General features: G+C 45.4%; 4 protein-coding genes across 4 annotated transcripts; all 4 read right to left on the bottom strand.

The window, feature by feature from the left end:
- Nucleotides 1-1634: 1634 nt before the first annotated feature.
- Nucleotides 1635-3004, bottom strand: LOC107281862 (uncharacterized). The gene has a single exon (XM_015793467.3). The coding sequence runs from the start codon at nt 2849-2851 to the stop codon at nt 2060-2062; it is 792 nt and encodes a 263-aa protein (XP_015648953.1). The 5' UTR covers nt 2852-3004; the 3' UTR covers nt 1635-2059.
- An 894-nt stretch (nt 3005-3898) lies between these two features.
- Nucleotides 3899-8773, bottom strand: LOC4346100 (ubiquitin carboxyl-terminal hydrolase 2). The gene is made up of 4 exons (XM_066303832.1): nt 8634-8773; nt 6535-8205; nt 5007-5988; nt 3899-4529 (listed from the first exon to the last, which is right to left on the bottom strand). Exons 2-4 carry the CDS (start codon nt 8198-8200, stop codon nt 4298-4300), a joined length of 2880 nt encoding a protein of 959 aa, XP_066159929.1. The 5' UTR covers nt 8201-8205; nt 8634-8773; the 3' UTR covers nt 3899-4297.
- Nucleotides 8774-10308: 1535 nt separating this feature from the next.
- LOC107276527 (ubiquitin carboxyl-terminal hydrolase 2) lies at nt 10309-14833 on the bottom strand. Its single transcript, XM_015793586.3, has 4 exons — nt 14711-14833; nt 12732-14255; nt 11328-12186; nt 10309-10826 (listed from the first exon to the last, which is right to left on the bottom strand). The coding sequence occupies exons 2-4, from the start codon at nt 14248-14250 to the stop codon at nt 10595-10597; spliced, it is 2610 nt and encodes an 869-aa protein (XP_015649072.1). The 5' UTR covers nt 14251-14255; nt 14711-14833; the 3' UTR covers nt 10309-10594.
- Nucleotides 14834-15629: 796 nt separating this feature from the next.
- LOC4346102 (ubiquitin carboxyl-terminal hydrolase 2) lies at nt 15630-21209 on the bottom strand. The gene is made up of 4 exons (XM_015793470.3): nt 21074-21209; nt 18780-20356; nt 17242-18217; nt 15630-16251 (listed from the first exon to the last, which is right to left on the bottom strand). The coding sequence occupies exons 2-4, from the start codon at nt 20335-20337 to the stop codon at nt 16020-16022; spliced, it is 2766 nt and encodes a 921-aa protein (XP_015648956.1). The 5' UTR covers nt 20338-20356; nt 21074-21209; the 3' UTR covers nt 15630-16019.
- Between the last annotated feature and the right edge of the window lie 640 nt (nt 21210-21849).

Raw genomic sequence — 21849 nt, forward strand, 5'->3', positions numbered from 1 at the left:
AACCCTACTTCTTCCGTCCCAAAAATACCCAACCTTGCACTAGAACATAATAATACATTAGACATAATCTTGTATTTAGATTCGTTGTGCTATAGTATATCACATCTAGTATTGGATTACCTTCTCTAGGACGTAGGGAGTACTTCTCAGCCAAAAAAAGGAAGATCCTCATGAGCAATATATAGCATACACTTCGTTGCATAATAAATCAATTTTTATAGAAGAAATCTGAACATAAATTATACTCCCTTCGTTCTATAATATAAGAATTTTTGACTTTTTACTTGCACTGTTTGACCACCCGTCTTATTCAAAAAATTTATGCAAATATAAAAAATAAAAAGTTGTGCTTAAAGTATTTTGGATAATAAAGTAAATCACAAATAAAATAAATAATAATTTCAAAAATTTTTAATAAGACGAATGATCAAACAGTGCAATTAAAAAGTCAAAATTTCTTATATTATGAGGGGAGGGGGGAGGGGTATTCAGATTCGTATATGAAAAATAATTTATTTTCGAGAGAGCAAATTCTTGTACCAAATCAGCCTTTAGAAAATTGTGGGATTGTAGGACTGGTTGCTCTTGTTGTTGGCCAAAAACCGATCACGATTGGTTGACATTTGCGAGCAAAATTTGGTCATTTGGTGCATCTAAATAAACATTTCTTACGCAACCTCGTACCAAAATGGATGGAGGTGGCAATCTGCTCACACCCTTTTTCAAAAGATAATACCCCCAAAATCGAACCTAATTATCCAATTATGCTACATTGAGATGGATGGATATAGGCACATCGCGACAGTGCTCTATCAGGCTTAACTCTGTCACATACATATGACCACCTGTCAGGCTGTCACGGCCCCAGCATTGACATTTGGATGCTCTCGACCAAACCTTTTGGCGTCTGCTTTGCCACATTAGTCCATTATTATGAAGAAAAAGAAAGGGAGGATTAGTGCAAAGGAATTCTTTTTATCAGGTCAACATCATTAGGCCGATGAGTAGGACCCCTAGAATGAGATTATACTAGTATGCTATTAGAGTATTAGTGCTATACTGCTACTAATTGTACTCCTGCGTCGGTGTCGCGCAAATTTATGAGATTTCGACTTCTGGTCATAAATTTCGCCAAATCATGTGACATCAGAGGGTAATCAGCATTTGAAATGGCGCTCCCTCCGTGGAAGTAAATGAGTTCATACCATAGGAATGCACAATGAAGTGAGGTTGATAATTGGAAGCTTTGGAGCAATAAATTTGGAGTTATTTAACGCACTAGCACTGCAGCCAGTATATTGATTTATTTCTACTATTACTCAAGGATTTACCAAACCGTTTTGGATATGGTTCCCGTCACCTCAGTTTGACTGGTTATCGGATACCAAACACGATGTTATCGCGAGGCATATCATGGTTTCAAAAACTGTATTATTTACCAAACCGTTTTGGATGTGGTTCTCGTCACCTCACAGTTTAACGGTTATCGGATATCACGAAAAACACGTATTACCGCGAGTCACATCGTGGTTTAACCATGCGAAAAGTTACCGCCCGAGATAACCGTGAGGTTTTGTAAACCTGCTCTTACTATAGATCTTCAAACATTGCGTAGCTGGAGCCTGGACAAGAACTGAAAAAAAAAAAACTCTGCCAGATTTACAATTACTACTAATCTGTACTCCAGTAGTCAAAAGTTTTACTAATTTTTAACCTACCACCACCCAGGCAAGCAGGCACCCACCCACCATCTGCTGATCTTGATGGTTGAATCAAATGCGTTCCTACAGGACGCAAGAACAAACCTTTTGATCGATCCAGGGTACTAGGTTTTTGAATTTTGGGGGGAATTGAAACATGAAGAGAATGTTTGATCTCTTGCAAGTTGCAACAAGCTGATGAACAGGTTCTAATCTTTGCAGTTTTTTTTTTGCATTTGCATTTGCGAAGAACTGAATCAAGAACAGAGGGGAGAGGAGAGGAGAGATCTATCTATGTCTGGATCAGTGGGGTTCTTGGCTCGAGCTGAGGGAGGCAACCTTGGTCGCCGGCGGCGAGGTCAGAAGATGTCGAGGACGTCGAGGATGGCGGCGTTGCAGAGCGGGCAGCGGCCGCGGCCGGCGAGGAGCTCGCGGGCGCAGGTGCGGCAGAAGGTGTGGCCGCACGGGATGAAGGCGGCGCCCTTGGCCCGCGCCATGCACACGCAGCAGCAGCCGCCGCCCGCCGCCCCCTTCCCCGCCTCCGCCTCCGCCTCGTCCTCCGCCGCCGCCGATACCGATGCCGATGCGGCGGCGGAGGGAGACGCGAGATGCTGCTGCACGGTCGCGCCCGAGCCGGCGCTCCACTGCCGCTCCGTCTGCTCCAGCAGCGCCATCAGGGACACCCTCTCCCCCTGCTCCTCCTCCTCCTCCTCCCCCACCGTCGGCGGCGACACAGACGGCAGCTGTCGCGGCGGCGTCTCCGGCGGCGGCGGCGGAGGAGGAGGAGTCGCCGTAACCGGAGCAGGCAGGGAGACCGCGCGGCGGACGAGGGGGTCACCACCTTCCCCACCACCACCGGAAGACGACGGGAGCTGGTCATCCCGGATGATATCCAGCAAGGTGCGCGCCGCCGCCGCCGCCGCGGCAGCCGAGGACGCAGGCGCCACCGTCAACCTCTCGGCCGCCATGGCCGACGCGAGGGTGACCGCGGCGCGGCGGCCCGCGGCGAGGTCGTCCTCGTCGCGGAGCTTGAGGAGGTCGCGGAGGTTGCAGGACCCCGCGGCGGCGGTGGCGGCGGCCGTCCCCGCGGGCCCCACGGCGGCCAGCTGGTCCGCCAGCGTGACACTCCGCCGCAGCACCCTCCCTTCCATGGATGGATCGAGCTCACTCTCTCGTTCTTGCTGCGGCCAAGCCTGCCTCGCCGCGTGTGTCCGGACAAGGCGAGGGGGAGAGAGAGAAGCAGCTGCTGCTGCTGCTGCTTTGGGTTAATAAAAGCAAAGGAGGAAAGGGAGGGAGGAGTGGTCGCTTGGATCTCGGCGAGGTGGGGGATTTTTCTTCATTTTGCGGGGGTTTTTGTTTGTCAATGTGTGCGCCGGTGCACGGCACGGTTGCGTTTGGCGTAACCGGTTTTGGTTTGGTTTGGCAGGTGGTGGGGGTGGTGGTAATGGAGGGACGGATGGGGTGCGGCCGTGCGTGCGTGCGTGCGGTCGGAGGCGTCGGCCGGAGACGGTTTCTGCGTGCCAATTTGGCCCAAATGGCACGAAACCAGCGTGCCAATTTGGCGGTGTACTGGGCTGTATGCCCGTAGCCCACTTTGTTGGTCGTGGAACATGACGGCGATGATGATACTGCTGCATTGTCTGCCCAGTGTTCAAAAAAAAAATCGCTAGGTCCCGGTTTATAAAAACCGATCAATATTAACCTTTTTTAATACATTAAACAAAATTTATAAGTTTTTATTGGTTTTTGGTTGGTTTACGGTAAACTGATGAGGGGCAGTTTTCATTTAAAAGTTTTTTTTAAAAAAAATATCGCCAAGTCCCGGTTTATAAAAACTAATCGAAATTAACTGTATTCTACTACGTTAAACAAAAGTCACCACTTTTTATTGGTTTCTGGTTGGTTTTCGGTAATACAATGAGGAGTGGTTTTCATTTAAAAACGGAAAGGTAAACCCTTCTCCTGACTCTCATCAGTGAGAGTTTCAATGCGAGCTGCAGTATCCAGTAGACATCAGAATTGATTGAAAAAATGAAAGAAAACGATTAGAATCTGCCGCCGAATCCGCGAGGACAGAATCGAAGTTGCTATCCTGTATTGATTGATGCATCAGAACACCGAAATTCTAGGAGAGTTCCAAAGCAGCAAACGAGCAAGTACTACTCAAAGCATGCTGCACATTCTCCATCAAGGAAACAAGAGGCCTGAAACAATGTTGCTTAGCTTGCACATCCAAAAATACTTGGGGGACCAAAGCTCAAGACATATCAAGTAGTAATATCGTTGTATTTTCTACCTAGTGTAAAGCATTACCAAGCATTAGTACAGTCCTGTGTTCTTCTTCATTCTTTTCCAGGGAAGAAGAACACGTTCCTCATGAGAAAAAAAAAGGAGATTACGAATGTGATCAGACTAGCTGATTAAGAACACCGGCCACCATCTATTCAGCTGGGCAGGAACGTATTACAGTCAATTTGCAGGTCCTACAATGACTCAGCCAAAGCAAACAAAATTGGACTTGATCACGACGTCTACTGAATGGATCCTTGTCCATCCAAAGAATGCTTGCTAATCTAACAAATTTACTTCCTTCGACGTTAGCCTCCAATTCTCTCATAGAAGAAAAGAGAGGCCTCGCACTTGAGAACTTCTTCTAGAGATACTTGTCTGATGTCGGTATCACTTGCACGATACCAAGGGGAAGTGCCACCGTCAGGCTGCTCTTGATTTGGTCTCACGTAAGCAACCATGTGCCCTGAACTGGTGCTGGGGCCAATGTGTTCAATGACACCGACTAGGTGATAGCTGGAATTGTCTTTGTCCTCAGAACTGAAGGTTACAGAAAAACAAAAGCAATCAAACTAGATGTTAGGCATGGTTATTTTGATCTCATATCCTCAATGCTGCATATTGCTAACAAGAATCTCATATCCTCAAACATTTAACGAATAAAGGCCCTTTAATGAATTTCAACATGCCATTAAAACATGTTGGTGCGAAGGCTGGGATATTTATTTCAGTACCTAAAAAATCTATATAATTATACCCTTCTAATGCCAAATACTAAAACCAGAATAAGGCCAAACTAATATTTTTGAAAAAATGCATTTGGAGGCACCTAATCACCTACAAACAAAAAGGCAGTCATCTCTAAAACATAATAATTCTGATTTTCTAATGAGATGTATCAGTAAAGCTAGTCAAAATATACAAACAAGAAAAATTGCTTACTGTGAATCATAAATTTATTGGAACTGCCACATGCTTATATAGATATTGCCATGCAGAAATGCTAATATGCAATACCTGGGGTCCATGAACTGTCCTACATCAAGGATCTCCTCAAAGTTCACGTGTCCTCTAACTTTACCAGTCTCCTTGGATCTCTTCAGATGAATGGCCAATACAGGTGGCAGCTTGTTAATAACACGAGTTTGAATCCCACCTTGATTCCTATTTTCCCGCTCTTTTTGTTTTGCATCCACTTGGTCTGCACTATGATCCACCTTTACTTGTTTCCACTTACCCTGATCTAGACTGCTGGTATTTTCCTGGCCACTCAACAGGTCGTCCGGTTCCTCAGCTGGAAGGCAACTAGATACAGCTTCTTGAACACGTTCATGGCAATCAGTTTTTTTGTTGGCTATGTTATCAGAGGCCAAGTCTTGTTCACCATGGATCATCCCAGAAGTGATTTTGTTATGGCTTGGTGGTCGACCTCGGCTGCGCAATGAGTATGTGTGCTTGACAGGAGGTAGTGTGTTGATTCCTTCAGTAATGCTGTCCATTGCGAGCATAGCTTTACGTTCTGAATCAGAACCATGTGGTTGCTTACTTGAAGTGCATTCTAGTGCCAAACTTTCCAAATTTTTAGATTGCTCGCTCTGGCGTGCTACCTTGTCCAACTGCACAGTCTGATCTCTGTCAATTATTGTGTTTTCGTTGGTGCTTGCCATTATCTGTTCACCATCTTTACTACCAGTGGTGCTCAGATGGTGAGAAACTCCAGAACAGTTATCACATCTCCATTCCAGCAGCTCTTCTTTAAAAAATAGTGCTAGGCACTCTTCAATCGATGCAAGAGAGTCGTTATCCTTTGCCTTGCCATAAGCCATATTGCTAAACTGAGCTTTCCCCTTGTCTTCTGAAGCACCTTCTACAGAGCAAGCATTTTTCTTGGCTTCTATACTAACTTGGGGCTCACCGGACGTATTCTCAAAACCAGCATTGTCATTTTGCCCTAAATCATCAGCCTTACTTGGCGAGCGCTGTTCCACTTCAACAGAATCTGCAGAATCAAGCATATATAAGGCTATAATTTATCTGCATCAGCAACAACACACAACCATCAACCTCCATTCTCTACGATCTGAAGCTGCCTTTCTTCGAGAATCACCATACTTGATTAAGTAAACCAACCTTCTAGAGCAAAATTTTATGTATGAAGACAAGGACTTAACAAATAAACAGTCTTCCACTCTAAGGTCTTAACTGCTAGACTACGACAAACAACTCTGCCATGCTAACAGTGCTCAAATATCATACTTCTTTTATGTAGCCATCCTGAAGGTTTACTAGATATTTCTTCAGTCCATGTGTTAGTAAGTCCTTACAAATTTTTCTCTGTTTGACTAGAATTGGAGCTCCATTCCGAAAAAAGTGCCCGTTTTCTCGTTATGATGAGAAAAACAATGGTGGTGTGACTACAATACTCCTCTGTTTCTTTCATTTATTCCTCAAAAGATGTACATGGTCTGGGAAACCCTCTATACCTGCATATCTGTTCAAAAATGTTCTCTCTCCTTTTATTTAGAAACACAATGCATAAACTTACCACCATCCAAAGGCTCAGATGTTTTCTCTTTGTCCACATCTCCCAGTTCTAAACTAGCGATATGAGAAACACTGCCTTCAGCAATTGCTTTGACAATTTCGGTGTTACTCGTGTCAACCTCTGGGAATAGTTTGATACCAGTCTTCTCTCGAGACATGCAACTTATGTCCCTTGGTGGCGATGCAATACTTTTTGGCGGAGGCCTCTCTGATGGCAGTGGAACTGAGAGCTCATACATTACTTCATGGGAAACTGAATTATATGAGCAATGGCTGCAGGAAATGGTAGCAGACAGTTGAACACGAAAAATGGAATCAACAACTGTAGGAGATACTGGAGGCACCATTGACTTCTCCTCCTTATCCAATTCATTGAGTAAAAAGCAAAGCAATTCATGGCTATCTTGCATATCACTGCTTATGAACCGTGCATCCAAAACACGAATACAAGCAAAGAACTTCGTGGGGTTCAGTTGGAGTTGTGCGTTATCAACGTTGTTTACCTCCTGAAAGAGCTCTTTCAGTTCATAACCAAGGATATACGAAGGAGCATCTGGTGCTAACATCCTTGCCCGCAGCTTGCCAAGCACAAATAGGCACTGCAACAACGCATTGATGTAGCAAGTGTTTCCAAGATTCGGCATCCCTCTGATAACACAGCCATGCCCCTTCACTAATCCAGATTCTTGACCAAATAATTCCTTGCCAAACACCATCCCCTGCTCAACAGTCGGTGCACTGAGGGTCAAGTCAAATTCACATTTGAAGCAGTACCCCTTATATGGATCACTGTACCACAAACCAACCCAATGGTGTTCAAACTTCCGCGCATGCAGCCGGGCATGTCCATGCGGTTTTTTCTTGGCCTCAGCTCTAGTGCAGAAATGCTTGTTGCATCCCGTGCACACCATGATACGGGTCCTCCCATTGATCTTACACCCGGGATGTTGGCACGCCGGAATGTTCTTGGAGGTGGTGACCTCTGACACAATCAGAGTAACGTCTTCCTCGTCCAATAAGTGTCTGCATTCCGTTCTGTCGCTTTCTGATTCCGTGTCATCGACCTCCATATTCAGACAACGTTCACAAATGAAGCAGTACAGAGTGTCCGGTTTACTGAACAATGCAGCGACACAATGCTGCTCCAGATCGGCGTGCCACCGGGCGTGTCCCTGCGGCTTGTCCATGGTCCCGTCCCCAATGCAGAAAGGCAAGCTGCAATCGATGCACACCAAGATACTGCTCTTTTCCACCTTGTTCTCACACAGGTAATGCTCACACCTCGCGGCGAACTTGGAGGACCTGAGCTTTGATATGAACTGTACCATGTCTTCCTCAAAACGTACGAAGTGGGCACATAACTCCTCATCGGTGTTGCTGGTCGTCGCCGCCGCCTTCTCTCCCGGCTTGCTCGCCCCCGGCAAAGCCAGGTCGCCGCATCCGGGATCGGGTACGGCCGGAGCAAGCAGGTTCAGGTCCAGGTCCAGGCGGGGGGCTTTGAGCGGCCTCCCCTTGCTCGCCTTCTCTTCCGGCTTGCTCGCCTCCGGCGAAGCCGTGTCGCCGCATCCGGGATCGGGCACGGCCGCAGCAAACAGATCCAGGTTCAGGTCCAAATCCAGGCAGGGGGCATTGAGCGGCCTCCCCTTGCTCGCCTTCTCCTCGTCCATCCCGCCTAGGGGAGCAAGAACCACAAGAAAGAATCGAGTTAATCCATCCATAAAATCCACAACGAATCAACACAAGCCATACGAAGATTAGCATGAAACAAGAAGGCTAAACGATACAGGCAAATCATCAAACAGGTTGGCCGTTAGGCGAGGACGACCAATCCAATTCCAACAACCTCGACGCCACGAACCGTAGTCATACTAGGGTGAACTACGAGAGCTCAACAAGCGGGAAAACCACGAAGAACATTCCGGCGAGGAACCACGAACGCCGCGCCGCCGCGGATTCCGGCACCAAGTAAAACCCCCACCCCAACCCCCACCGCCACCGCCACAACTACCACCATCACCAACAACAACAACCGAGCGATCGGCCCCGCGTCGGCGACGAACAGAGGGATTTGGGGGGGAAGAAATGGAGGGGAAAACTCACCGGAGGATGCGAGGAGGGGCACGGAATCGGCCGGCGCGCGAGCCGCGGCGTCCTGCGACGACGACGACGACGACGAGGCCGAGGAGTTGGGAGGGAGACGGTGACGTGGCGTTGGGCGGGTTGGGTGGTGGTGGGCTTTTGGGCGTGTGAATGCTTCTGATCCATTTGGCTTAAATAGCCAGGAGGGGAAATCAAGGCCCGGCCCAGTAGGTGTCAACCCTCTAACAGGCTGGGCTGATCCAAACCAAGGTCCTGAGTAACACGACCTTAAGTTCTAAGTTTAGAAGTGAATTTCAAATTAGATTATTTATAAGAGGCTAAGTTCCTAATTTAAAAGATTCATTAGGTTGTTTGATGGGCTAAGTTCCCGATTTAAGACTATATATTTAAATGGATATAGAGGCCGGATAAAAAATACTCTTCTCCACAAAAAAAAAAAAAAGAGAAATAGCCACTATCCTGCTGCTGATGGTTTGCTCTCACACAAGCAACGGAGAGCTCAATATCCACTGTGGTCAGTTATATATAAACTTCAATGAATTGAGTCTGGCAACCGTGAATCGTGATGGGTGATATCATATAAAAACGAACCAAGAGTTGCTCTACTGATGTAGACTGACTCTAAGCTATAACGGGTTAAGAAGAGCATAACATACACAAGGCCCAAGTTGGAGGGATGCAGTTTATCTACTGCAGCTTTAGAATGCCTATTCACTTTACTGCCCATGATATTACAGTCACACTTGCCTCAAGGCTAATTATGCAGCTCCTCCAAACAAATGTTTTGATCATAGATAGAACATGGGGTTTTTTTTTGTTTCTATTTCATTAACCTAAACCATGCTATTCTGCCAGAAAGAAGCAAAGGGCAGTTCTTCATGGCAACAGAGAATTGTCCCTACGGCGAGCTGCTATGGCGCTCCAGGGCCCCCTCGTGCGTCCGCTTCTTCATGTGGATTGCGCTGAAAGATCGGTGCCTCACTGCTGACAACTTTGACCGACCCGGCAAAAAAAGAAAAAAGAAGAAAAGAAAAGGAGAGCAAAGGGCAGGACAGCGCTATCATAAGTCGAAAACATGTTTCTATGCTAAAGAAAACAAGCAAACCATGCCAGGAAAATTCATTTGTGCACCACTGTGGAAGCATGGTTACTTTGATTTACTGGTTTATTTCGACAAACAAAAACAAATGTGCACACAGTATGCAATAATTCACATGCTCAATGCATTCAGGTTTTATATTGGCTATGCTGCAAGGTACTCCTACCACAACTCATCCCTAAAGTGTATCCTTTGGTATCTGTGTCCACTGCGGGTTTCTGTTCAAAATCGCTGGATAGCTCACATTGTGGGATCTGGCCCGGTTTCTGCGGAATCTAGCCCAAATCGGAGAGGCCAGAGGCTGGAGGTCCCAAAGTGGAGATGCAAATAAACACATTACAAGTATCCACCGTCCAGAACACCGTCCAGACTGGAGAGGATTTGTTCACCAGAGATTCCAGTCATCCTTTCTTGTTTGATCCATCAGAACACCAGAAACTGTAGGGGACTTCCAAAGCAGCAAGCAAGCAAGTACTCAAAGCATGCTGCACATGGTCCATCTAGGAAATTATATGCCTGAAACCATGTCGCTTAGCTTGCACATCCAAAAAAATTGGGGGACTAAAGCTCAAGATATATCAAGTAATATCGTTCTGTATTTTAGACCTATTGTAAAGCATTATCAATCATTAGTACAGTCCTGCTCATTTACAAATGGCACATGTCCTATTCCTTCATTCTTATTCCAGGAAAAGAAGTACGTTCCTCATGAACAAAAAGGAGATTATGAATGCGATCTATTTGCAGTCCTACAATGACTCAGCCAAAGCAACAAAATTGGACTTGATCATGACGTCTACTGAATGGATCTTTGTCCATCCAAAGAATGTTTGCTAATCTAACCAATTTACTTCCTTGGACGTTAGCCTCCAATCCTCTCGTAGAAGAAAAGGGAGGCCTCGCACTTGAGAACTTCTTCTAGAGATACTTGTCTGATGTTTGTATCACTTGCACAATACCATGGAGAAGGGCCACCGTGAGGTTGCTCTTGATTCGGTCTCACGTAAGCAACCATGTGCCCTGATCTGGTGCTGGGGCCAATGTGTTCAATGACACCTACAAGGTGATAGCTGGAATTGTCTTTGTCCTCAGAACTGAAGGTTACAGAAAACAAAAGCAATCAAACAATACTCTCAGATATAAACAAATACGATTAATCAAAACTGCATAATAGTGCAAGGATAAAACATTTAACGAATGAAGGCCCTTCAATGAATTTCAACATACCACTGAAAGATGTAAGGATTATCTATACGATTATATGCATTTGCCAGTGCAAAGGCTGGGATATTTATTCAGTATCTAAAAGCTTTATATGATTATAACCCTTATAATAACAAAAGTACTAAAATCAGAAAAAGCCAAACCAATATATTTCAACAAATTCATTTGGAGGCACTTAACCACCTACAAACATAATGGCAGTGATATCTAAAGCATAATAAAATTCTGATTTTCTAACAAAATGTATTAGTAAAGCTAGTCAAAATATACAAACAAGAAAAAAACTACTTGCTTACTGTGAATCATAAATTTATTGGAACTGGCACATGCTTATATAGATATTGTCATGCATAAATGCCAATAGTCAATACCTGGGGTCCATGAACTGTCCTACATCAAGGATCTCCTCAAAGCTCACGTGTCCTCTAACTTTACCAGTCAGCTGGGATCTTTTCAGATGAATGGCAAACACAGGTGGCAGCTTGTTAATAAAACGAGTTTGAATCCCACCTTGATACCTATCCTCCCGCTCCTTTTGGTTTGGACCCACTTGGTCTGCACTATGATCTAGCTTTACTTGATCTAGAGAGCTGGCATTTTGACCCTGGCCACTCAACTGGTTGGCCAGTTCCTCAGCTGCAAGGCAGCTAGGTACAACTTCTTGAACACCTTCATGGCATTCATTTTTTTTGTTGGCTGTGTTATCAGAGGCCAAGTCTTGTTCACCACTGTCCAAATTGCTAGATTGCTCGCTTTGGCATGCTATCTTGTCCGACTGCTCAGTTTGATCTCCATCAACTATTTTATTCTCACTGGTGCTTGCCATCATCTGTTCACTATCTTTACCACTAGTGGTGCTCCTACGGCGAGCAATTTCAGAACAGTTCTCACATTTCCATTCCACCATCTCAGCTTCAAAATGCAGTTCTAGGCACTCCTCAATCGATGCAAGAGAGTTGTTATCCTTCGCCTTGCCATAAGCCATATTGCTAAACTGAGCTTTCCCCTTGTCTTCTGCAGAACCTTCTACAGAGCAAACGTTTTTCTTGGCTTCTATACTAACTTCTGGCTCACTGGGCGTATACTCAAGACCAGCATTGTAATTTTTCCCTAAATCATCAGCCTTAGTTGGCGCCTGAATAATCTCCCCTGGGACCTCATCCTTCTGAATTTGGGAAGGAACATGTACACCATCCTTGCTTTGCGAGTGCTGTTCCACTTCAACAGAATCTGCAGAATCAAGCATATATAAGGCTATAATTTATCTGCATCAGCAACAACATACAACCATCAACCTTCATTCTCTACGATCTGAAGCTGCATTTCTTCGAGAATCTCCGTACTTGATTAAGTAAACCAACCTTCTAGAGCAAAATTTTGTGTATGAAGACAAGGACTCAACAAATAAACAATCTTCCACTCCAAGCTCTTAATTGCTACACTACGACAAACAACTCTTCCATGCTAACACTGCTCAAACGTCATGCTTCTTTTATGTAGCCATCCTGAAGGTTTTCCATATATTTCTTCACTCCATGTGTTTAGCAAGCCCTCACAACTTTTTCTGTCTAACTAGAATTGGGGATCCATTCCAAAAAAAATGTATGTTTTCTCTTTATGATGAGAAAAATAATGGTGGTGTGATTACAATATTCCTTAGTTTCTTGCATTCAATCCTCAAAAGATGTATATGGTCTGCACAATCCTCTATACCTGCATATCTGTTTAAAAATGTTCTCTCTTCTTTTATTTAGAAACAGGATGCATGAACTTACCAACTTCCAAAGGCTCAGATGGTTTTTCTTTGTCCACATCTCCCAGATCTAAACCAGTGATATGAGAATCACGTCCTTCAGCAATTGCATGAACAATTTCGGTGTTACTCATGTCAACCTTTGGGAATAGTTTGATACCAATCTTCTCTCGAGACATGCAACTTATGTTCCTTGATGGCAGTGGAACTGATAGATCATACATTACTTCATGAGAAACTGAATTATATGAGCAACGCCTGCAGGATATGGTAGCAGATAGCTGAACACGAAAAATGGAATCAACAACTGTAGTAGACACTGCAGGAATCATTGACTTCTCCTCCTTTTCCAATTGATTCTGTACAAAGCAAAGCAATTCATAGCTATCTTCCATATCACTGCCTGCAAATTGTGCATTCAACATACGAACACGATCCAAGAACTTCGTCGGGTTCAGTGGGCGTTGTGCATTATTCACACTGTTTACCTCCTGAAAGAGCTCTTTTAGTGCGCTACCCACGAACCCAGAAGGAGCATCTGATGCTAACATCCTTGCCCGCAGTTTTTCAAGCACAAAGAGGCACTGCAATAACGCATTCACGTAGCAAGTGTTCCCAAGATTCGGAATCCCTCTGATAACACAGCCATGCCTCTTTGCTAATCCAGATTCTTGATCAAATGCCTCCTTGCCAAACACCATCCCCCTCTCAGCATTCGGTGCACCTAGGATCCATTCGAATTCACATTTGAAGCAGTACCCCATATATGGATTACTGTACCACAAACCAACCCAATGGTGTTCACACTTCTGGGCATGCAGACGGGCATGTCCATACGGTTTTTTCATGGCCTCAGCTCTAGTGCAGAAATGCTTGTTGCATCCTGTGCAAACCATGATATGGGTATTCCCAGTGATCGTACACCCGGGATGTTGGCACGCCGGAACGTTCTTGGAGGCGAAGATCTCTGACACGATCAGAGTGATTTCTTCCTCATCCAATACAAAGTGTTCGCATCCCACTTGGTCGCTGCTGCTGTCACTTTCTGCCTCCATGTCACTCATCTCCAAGTTCAGACAACGTTCACAAATGAAGCAGTACAGAGTATCCGGTTTACTGAACAACGCAGCAACACAATGCTTCTCCAGATGAGCGTAGAATTGGGCGTGTTCCTGGGCGTGTCCCTGCGGCTTGTTCATGGTCCCGTCCCCAATGCAGAAAGGCAAGCTGCAGTCGATGCACACCATGATACTGCTCTTGTCCACCTTGCTATCGCACATGAGACGCTGACAACTCGGGGTGAACTTGGAGGCCATGAGCCTTGATACGAACATTGCCATGTCTTCCTCGAAACGTTCTAAGTGGGGGCATAACCCTTCCTCGGTGTTGCTGGTCGGCGCCGCCGCCTTCTCCTTAGGCTTGCTCACCTCCGGCGGAGCCGTCTCGCCGCATCCGGGATCGGGCGTGGCCGCAGCCAGCGGGTCCAGGTCCTTGCGGGGGGATTTGAGCGGCCTCCCCTTGCTCGCCTTGTCGTCGTCCATCACGCCTGGGGACGCAAGAACAACAAGAAAGAATCGAGTTAATCCATAAAATCCCCATCGAATCAAACAAAGCCATACGAAAAAAACAGCACAAACCAAGCATGAAACAACAAGGCTAAACGGAACAAGCAAATCATCAAACAGGTTGGCCGCCGTTAGGCGAGGGACGACCAAAATCCAACTCCAACAACAAACCACGCCACGCACGAACCCGTACTCAGGCTAGGGCAAACCACGAGAGCTCCACAAGCGGGGAAACCACGGAAATTCCGGCGAGGAACCACGAACGCGGCGGATTCCAGCACCAAGCAAAACCCCAACCCCAACCCCTACCCCCACTACCACCACCACCACCACCACCACCCCAACCACAACCAACAACAACAAAAAACAGAGCGATCAACCCCGCGTCGGCGACGAACAGGGGGATTTGGGGGGAGAAATGGAGGGGAAATCTCACCGGGAAGACGCGAGGAGGGCGCCGAATCGATCGGGCGCGCGAGCCGCGGGCGTCTCGCGACGACGAGGTCGAGGAGGAGTTGGAGAGGAGAAGGGGAGGGACCGAGGGAGGGAGGGAGGGAGAGCTGGTTTGGTGGAGAGGGTGGCGTTGGGCGGTTACTTGGCGTGGTGATGGGCTTTGGAGTTGGGAGGCGTAGCGCGTAAGCGGGCGTGTCGTGTGAATGCATCTTTCTGCCTTGATGGGGCGTGAATAGCCAGGGCCCAGGGGAAAGGAAATCAAGGCCCGGCCCAGTAGGCGTCAACCCTCCAATGTGCTCTCTGAATAAATCTACCTTCTCCTCTTCTTTCTATACTTTTTGCCAATAAAGTTTGCTCCTGCTTTTATTACTACTATACTGCTCCTTATAATTTTATAATTATATGAGAGCTGAGGCAAGCCTCCTGCCCTTTCTTGTTTACAGGAGCAAATCCATCAACCGTTCAACATCGACCACACAGATCAAGATACAGAGCTGTTGAGCACTGGAAAAAATAATGCACAAGGTATTGTTCTTTTCAATCAACGATGGTGCATTTTTTTGTAATAACTTTCTCTATCAACATTTTTTAGAATATTATTTAAATCGACTTTTTCAACTTTTAAGTTTTAACGGTTAATTTAACCGTCCATGTCCTCAATTATTATCAAGAACTCAGTTTCATCCATCATCCGACACCACTTTAGCAAGCCATGATCTTTACCCAGAGAGTCAAAAGGCAGTAGGTTGGCAATGCAGTATCTGAAATTCTGAATCATGTTGCAGCATATAACAGTGGTATAGATTGTCCATCACAGAAGAAAAAAATCTGGAGTAAAGCTCATCGAATCAAGTACGATCTCACAGAGTGTGCGCACTTAGAAGTACAATCTCACAGAACCGTACCAATGCTGATATGATATACACAACTTTCTCACTTCATTACTCCTGCTTTGTTTTTAAGTTTTTCTTTTTCGTTCAAAAAAACCCTAATATATTCCTCATGGACAAAGGAAAAAAAAGAATGTGAATGACTGTAACCAGATCAAATGATCAAGAACACCAGCTAATATCCCCAACTAGGTACGTACATGTTGGCAAAGCCCTGCAAGGACTAAATATCATTCAGCCACAACGACAAAACTGGACCTGATCACGAACCCACGTCAGTATATACAATGATTGGGTCACTGTCCATCCAAATAAACCTTGATACTCTCAAATATCTGCTTCATTTGTGATTGCTCTTCGGATTCTTTGGTGTGTATAGAATTCAAGACATGTCTTACAGTCTTAGCAGCCCATTCTCTCATAGAAAAGAAGGTAAGCCTCGCACTTGAGAACTTCTTCTAAAGAGATTTCTTTGATGTCGTCATCGGTTGCACAATACCATGAGGAAGAGCCACTGCCCTGCTGCTGATTGTTTGCTCTCACATAAGCAACGCACTGCCCAATATGAATGCTGAGGCCACGGTTCTCAATGACACCAACTAAACGATAGCGGGAACTGAATTTGTCCTCAGAACTGAAGATTAGAGAAAGTTAAAAAAATACTATCAAACCAGATACAAGGAACTAACTCATCATAGGTTGATGTCAACAACTTGTCTTTGTTGATCTTATATCTTAGGAACTGAATATTGTTAAAAAGAAATCTATACCTTATCTAAAAAATACACCTCTATTAGATATGAGTGAAAGACTGGTATAGATCATGTTGAATGAATAACCATGTAATGTGTTTAAACATCGACCAGCTATTTAAACAGAACATTGGATATAGATTCACATATATCCATGGTAGTTAAAAGCTTCCTTTATCTAAAAAAATATCCATCATAGCACTTGCACTTAAAAACCATGAAAATATATCAAACAAGTTGGATTCAAGGTACGCATCACCTAAAATAGAAAAGCAGAAAGCAATCATATACTAGTTCAGATTATTTCTAATGGTATGCCACAGTGGTCAATTATAAACTGCTACAACGAATTGAGTTTGGCAGCCATGATGGGTGATTTCATATAAACAAACCAAGAGTTACTCTAAAGATGTAACCTGACTCTAAAGGGTTAGAAAAAGCATAACACACAAGGCCCGAGGGGATGCAGTTTCATCTGTAGCATCTTTAGAATGCCTATTCACTCACTATAAAGCCAAGCAATTCAGTCCACTTGCATCAAAACTAATTACAAAGCTCTCTAAAACAAATGGCTCCATGATGACTGGAAAATGAGTTCTGTTAGTTTCTAATTCTGTAACCTAAATCATGCTAGTCTGCAAGAAAGAAACAAGGCCAGTGCTATCCTAAGTCGCAACCTGTTTCTACACCTAAGAAAACTAGCTCACAGTGCCAGGAAAAATCATTTTAACATGGCTACAGGAAGCATGCTTATTTTGCCTTACCGGTTCAATTGGAAAAACAATAAATAAAAGTACATACAGTATACAGTGATCCACAAACTCTTAAAAAGGTCACAGAAAAAAAAATAAACAGACAAAATTACTCAGTACCTGGGGTCCATGAATGGCTCCACATCAAGGATCTCCTTAAAGCTCACATGTCCACTCACTTTAAGAGGCCCCAAAGATCTGTTGAGTTGAATGACTAATACGGGTGGCAGCTTGCTAATAAGACATGTTAGAATCGCACCTTCATTCCTATCTTGCTGATCATATTGGTTTTCTTCCAGTTGGTGTGCATTATGACCCAGATTTACTTGATTCCCCCTTTCCTGATCTTCTATGCTGATATTTTGACACTGGACACTCAACAGGTTGGCCTGCTTCTCAGTCAGACGGCAGCTAGATGCATCTTCTTGAGCACCTCCAAGGCATTCAGGTTTTTTATTGGCTATGCTGCAAGAGGACGAGTCTTTTTCAACAGAGCTCATCCCTGAAGTCTCTCCACAAGTTTTTATGTCCACTGCAGGCATATCATGATTTTGTACACCAGAACCATGTGGCTGGCTACTTGAAGAACTGCATTCTACAGAAAGTCTGATCAAATCGCTAGATAGCTCCCTTTGGCATGTTTTCCTGTCTGACTGTTCAGCCTGGTCTCCATAAACCGTCCTATTCACATTGGTACTTGCCATCATCTGTTCACCGTCTTTACCACTTATAGTGCTTGCCTTCTGGGCAACCTTGGAACAGTTCTCACAGGTCCACTCTATCATCTCTGATTCAATATGCAACTTCAAGCACTCCTCAATTGACACAAGAGAGTTGATATCCTCTGCCTCATCATAAATAATATCAAGACTTCGAGCTTTCCCCTTGTTTTCTGAATTAATTTCTGCTGAGGAAATGACCATCTTGGCTTCTGTACTAACTTTTAGCCCACTGAACGCATTATCAAGAACAGCAGTGTCAGTTTTCTCTACATCACTGACTGATGCTATCCATGTATTCTCTTTCATTGTTGGGGACTGCAAAGGACAATGTACAGCGTCCTTGCTTTGCACGATCTGTTCCAATTTATTAGAATCTGCAAAATAAAGCATATAATTTTTAGTTATGTCCTCATCAGCAACTTCACGAAACCAGTACTCATCATTCTCTACATGGTTTCAGAATATGTATCCGCTACATTTGATAATTAGGAGCTTCTTTTCTTCAAGGACCTCAGCATGTACTTAAGTTAACCAACAATATGGAGAAAATTTTATTAGATGAGGACAAGGAGGACTCAACACTCTGAGATATCTTCCAGTGGCAATAGTAACTGCTACAGAGCTTTGCCAAGTTAAATCTGCTGAACTATCATGTTTGTTTAATACGTTTGTGTAGATATCCTGAAGGTTTTGTTGTTTCTGCAATTAATATATGAATCAAATCCTTAGACATTTTCTCTATTTAGCTAGTACAAGACCCTGCTCTGATAGTTACCATTTTCCAATGCTGAGCAAAACAATAACAGATAATAGTGCTGCTATCACAGTTTGATTCATTCACGAAAAGTTCCATTTTCTGATACACCATGCAAGTTTGGAGCCCTGCTTAAATCACTTTCATTTCCTTTAGTTAGGCACACAAGCACATAAACTTACCAACTTCCAAAGGATCTGATGTTTTCACCATGACTGTATCTTCCAATTCTGAAGCAGGAATCTGAGAATCACCGCCTTCAGAAAGTACACAAATCTTACATTGAGATATAGGTCTTTCATTCTGTGGTGGTGATGCAACACTATTGGATGGAGCACCCTTTGGTGGCAATGGCACTGAGAGATCATAGAATACATCACAGGAATAAGACTTAAACGAGCAACGTTTGCAAGAGGTGGTAACAGACAGCTCACTACCAAATATGGAATCAATGACGGTAGGAGCCACAGAACTAGGAGCACCCTGTTGCTTGTTTGGAGGCCTTATTATCTTATCCTCCTCATTCAATCTATTGCGCAAACAGCAAAGTAATTCATGGCTGTCATGAATTGAAGTGCCTATCAACCATGAGTCGAACCTTCGTACACAAGCCAAGAGCAACGCCCGGTTCAGCGGGCCTGGTGCATGCCTCACGCTGTTTGCATCAACAAAGAGACCACGCAGTATTGTACCAAGGATCCCCAATGGAGCATTCGGTCCAAACATCCTTGCCCGCAGCTTTCCAAGAACAAGGAGGCACCGCAACAATGCATTCAAGCAAGTGTTTCCTTGATTCGATATCCCTCTGATAACACAGCCATGCCCGTCAGAAGACCCAGATGCATGAGAACCTGCCTCTGCGTTGACTGCCAATCCCTCCTTGCCCTCCTCACCACCTATGACCAAGGAATCTTCACATTCAAAGCAGTAACCAACATACAGATCATTGTGCCACACTGCAACCCAATGCTCCTGAAGCAATGCATGCTCCCGGATGTGCCCTTGCGGCTTAGCCTTGGTGGCTGGCTCAATGCAGAAATACCCTTTGCATTCTGAGCACACCATCATGTGGTGCTCCCCGGTGGTTAGGCACGTTTCATTATCACACATTGGGTCACCCTTTTCAGATTCAACGAAATCCTTGATGATAACAATGTTCTCCGTGTCAAACGAATGATGATGGCACACGACAGCATTCTTGGAGGAGCTGACATCTGACTCGATCCTATCAATTTCTTCCTTGCCACATGAGAAGTCTCCACGCTGCATGTTGCTGACATCCAAGTCCAGAAGACGTTCACAGATGAAGAAGTACAGAGTTTCCGGCTCACCGAGCAAAGCACCAACACAATGCTCCTCCAGATCGGCATGCCACCGGGCATGTCCCTGCGGCTTGTTCATGGTCCCGTCCCCAATGCAGAAATGCAAGTCGCAGTCGATGCAAACCAGGATACTGCTCTTTTCCACCTTGTTCTCGCACAGGTAATGGTCACACCTCGGGGCGCAATCGTAGGAGTAGGACCTGAGCTCCGAGATGAACTTGAGCACGCCGTCCTGGAAAGGGTCGAAGTGGGGGCATACCCTCCCCTCGGTGTTGCTGGTCGACGCCGCCGCCGCCTTCTGTTCCGGGCTGCTCACCTCATCCGGCGGCGCAGTGTCGCCGCATCCAGATTCGGGCGCCACCGCATACTGCGGGCTCATCCCCTTTCCTGTCTCCATCGCGCTCTTCTCCTCTTCCATCACGCCTGGGGCGCAAGACCTGAAACATGCGAATCCATAAATCCCCAAAGAATCAAACAAGATATACGAAGAAGAATACGAACTGCTACTACTGCTGCTGCTGCTGCTGCTACCAGGGATGAACCATCCAAGGAGCCTTAAGAAGACAGCGGACTATGGCGGTGAAATTGACCGAAAGGCGAGGGTTCCATGAATTGTACGGACTATGGCGGTGAACCATGAAAGCTAAACGAAGCGGAAAACCAAGAGATCTCTACTAATAGGACAAGGCGAAACCGACCAAATTCCGGCGAGGACCACGAACAGCGGCCGCCGCGGATACGGGTACCGCAAAACCACCAACCGATCGAGTGAATCCATAAATTCCCATCAAATCAAACAAGCTAGACGAAGAACAGTACGAACAAGGGATGAACCGAGAAGGGCTAAACAAGGCAAGCAAATCATCAAACAGGTTGGCCGTTAGGCGCGACGACCAATCCAACCCAACCACAAAACCACGCCACGAACTCTAGTTAGCCAGGCTCAACAAGCGGGGCCAGGCAAACCCAGAGAGATCACAACATTCCCGGCGACGAACCACGAACGCGGCGGCGCCGCCGCGGATTCCGGCACCAAGCAAAACCCCCCACCCCCACCCTCCCACACCACCACCACCCACCACCAAACCGAGCGATCAACCCCGCGGCGGCGAAGAACAGCGGGATTTGGGGAAGAAATGGAGGGGAGAACTCACCGGGAAACGCGAGGAGGACCCCGAATCGATCGCCCCGCGAGCCGCGGCGTCCCGCGACGCCGAGGCCGAGCCGCCGAGGTGGGTGGGAGGAGAGAGAGAGAGAGAGAGAGAGAGGTTGGGGAAGAAGCGCGCGTGCGAAGAGAGAGAGGCGGAGATGGTGCGCGTGCTTTGCTACTTAACCCGGCCCTGTTTGGATGGGCCGTAATGGGCCCATGAGGGTGGCCGACTGGTAAATGGGCCGTAAATAAACAAGAGTCCTACCGGGCAGTGGCCGTTCTTCTCAGAAAGCTATTTTCGTTCTTGTGTTCTTCCTAGATCAACTTGTTCTAGTTTTTCGCTTTTTTGATGATTTTTATTTCTTTACCCATCATATGTAGGCAAACTTGCTCGCTGGAAATTGGCAGGTCCCGGAGAAAAATGTTGCCAACAAAAACACATGTGGATAATTGCAAGCAATTTATACACTTATCATCATCCATGCAGAACATTGAAAGCAAGAGGCTCAAAGAAGTAGGATCTCATTGCATGTTATAACACGGTCCATACAGGAAAGCAATGGAAGAAAGAAAGAAAAAAGCTCTTTAGAATTTTTTGACAGAAAAAAAGCTCTTTAGATTGATACTTCAAGGTGTATATCTCAATCATCTTGCCACCAGAAAAATATACAGGCAAAGCTGAAAGTTTCAAACATTATGTTCGAAAAATTTCCATGGTACTGTAAAGCAATTTCAAAATAGTACTCCCTCCATCCCAAAATGTTTAACGCCGTTGACTTT

This window comes from Oryza sativa, chromosome 8 (genome assembly GCF_034140825.1).
Source record: "Oryza sativa Japonica Group chromosome 8, ASM3414082v1".
Classification (NCBI taxonomy): domain Eukaryota; kingdom Viridiplantae; phylum Streptophyta; class Magnoliopsida; order Poales; family Poaceae; genus Oryza; species Oryza sativa.

Excerpts from the sequence above, each read along its gene's own strand:
- LOC107281862 (XM_015793467.3), bottom strand. The coding sequence starts at position 2,851 with ATGGAAGGGAGGGTGCTGCGGCGGAGTGTCACGCTGGCGGACCAGCTG.
- LOC4346100 (XM_066303832.1), bottom strand. The coding sequence starts at position 8,200 with ATGGACGAGGAGAAGGCGAGCAAGGGGAGGCCGCTCAATGCCCCCTGC. Across the intron at positions 5,989-6,534 it reads ATCTGAGCCTTTGGATGGTG|ATTCTGTTGAAGTGGAACAG; the intron begins GTAAGTTTATGC and ends TTGATTCTGCAG. Across the intron at positions 4,530-5,006 it reads GGACAGTTCATGGACCCCAG|TTCTGAGGACAAAGACAATT; the intron begins GTATTGCATATT and ends TGTAACCTTCAG.
- LOC107276527 (XM_015793586.3), bottom strand. The coding sequence starts at position 14,250 with ATGGACGACGACAAGGCGAGCAAGGGGAGGCCGCTCAAATCCCCCCGC. Across the intron at positions 12,187-12,731 it reads ATCTGAGCCTTTGGAAGTTG|ATTCTGTTGAAGTGGAACAG; the intron begins GTAAGTTCATGC and ends TTGATTCTGCAG. Across the intron at positions 10,827-11,327 it reads GGACAGTTCATGGACCCCAG|TTCTGAGGACAAAGACAATT; the intron begins GTATTGACTATT and ends TGTAACCTTCAG.
- LOC4346102 (XM_015793470.3), bottom strand. The coding sequence starts at position 20,337 with ATGGAAGAGGAGAAGAGCGCGATGGAGACAGGAAAGGGGATGAGCCCG. Across the intron at positions 18,218-18,779 it reads ATCAGATCCTTTGGAAGTTG|ATTCTAATAAATTGGAACAG; the intron begins GTAAGTTTATGT and ends TTTATTTTGCAG. Across the intron at positions 16,252-17,241 it reads GAGCCATTCATGGACCCCAG|TTCTGAGGACAAATTCAGTT; the intron begins GTACTGAGTAAT and ends TCTAATCTTCAG.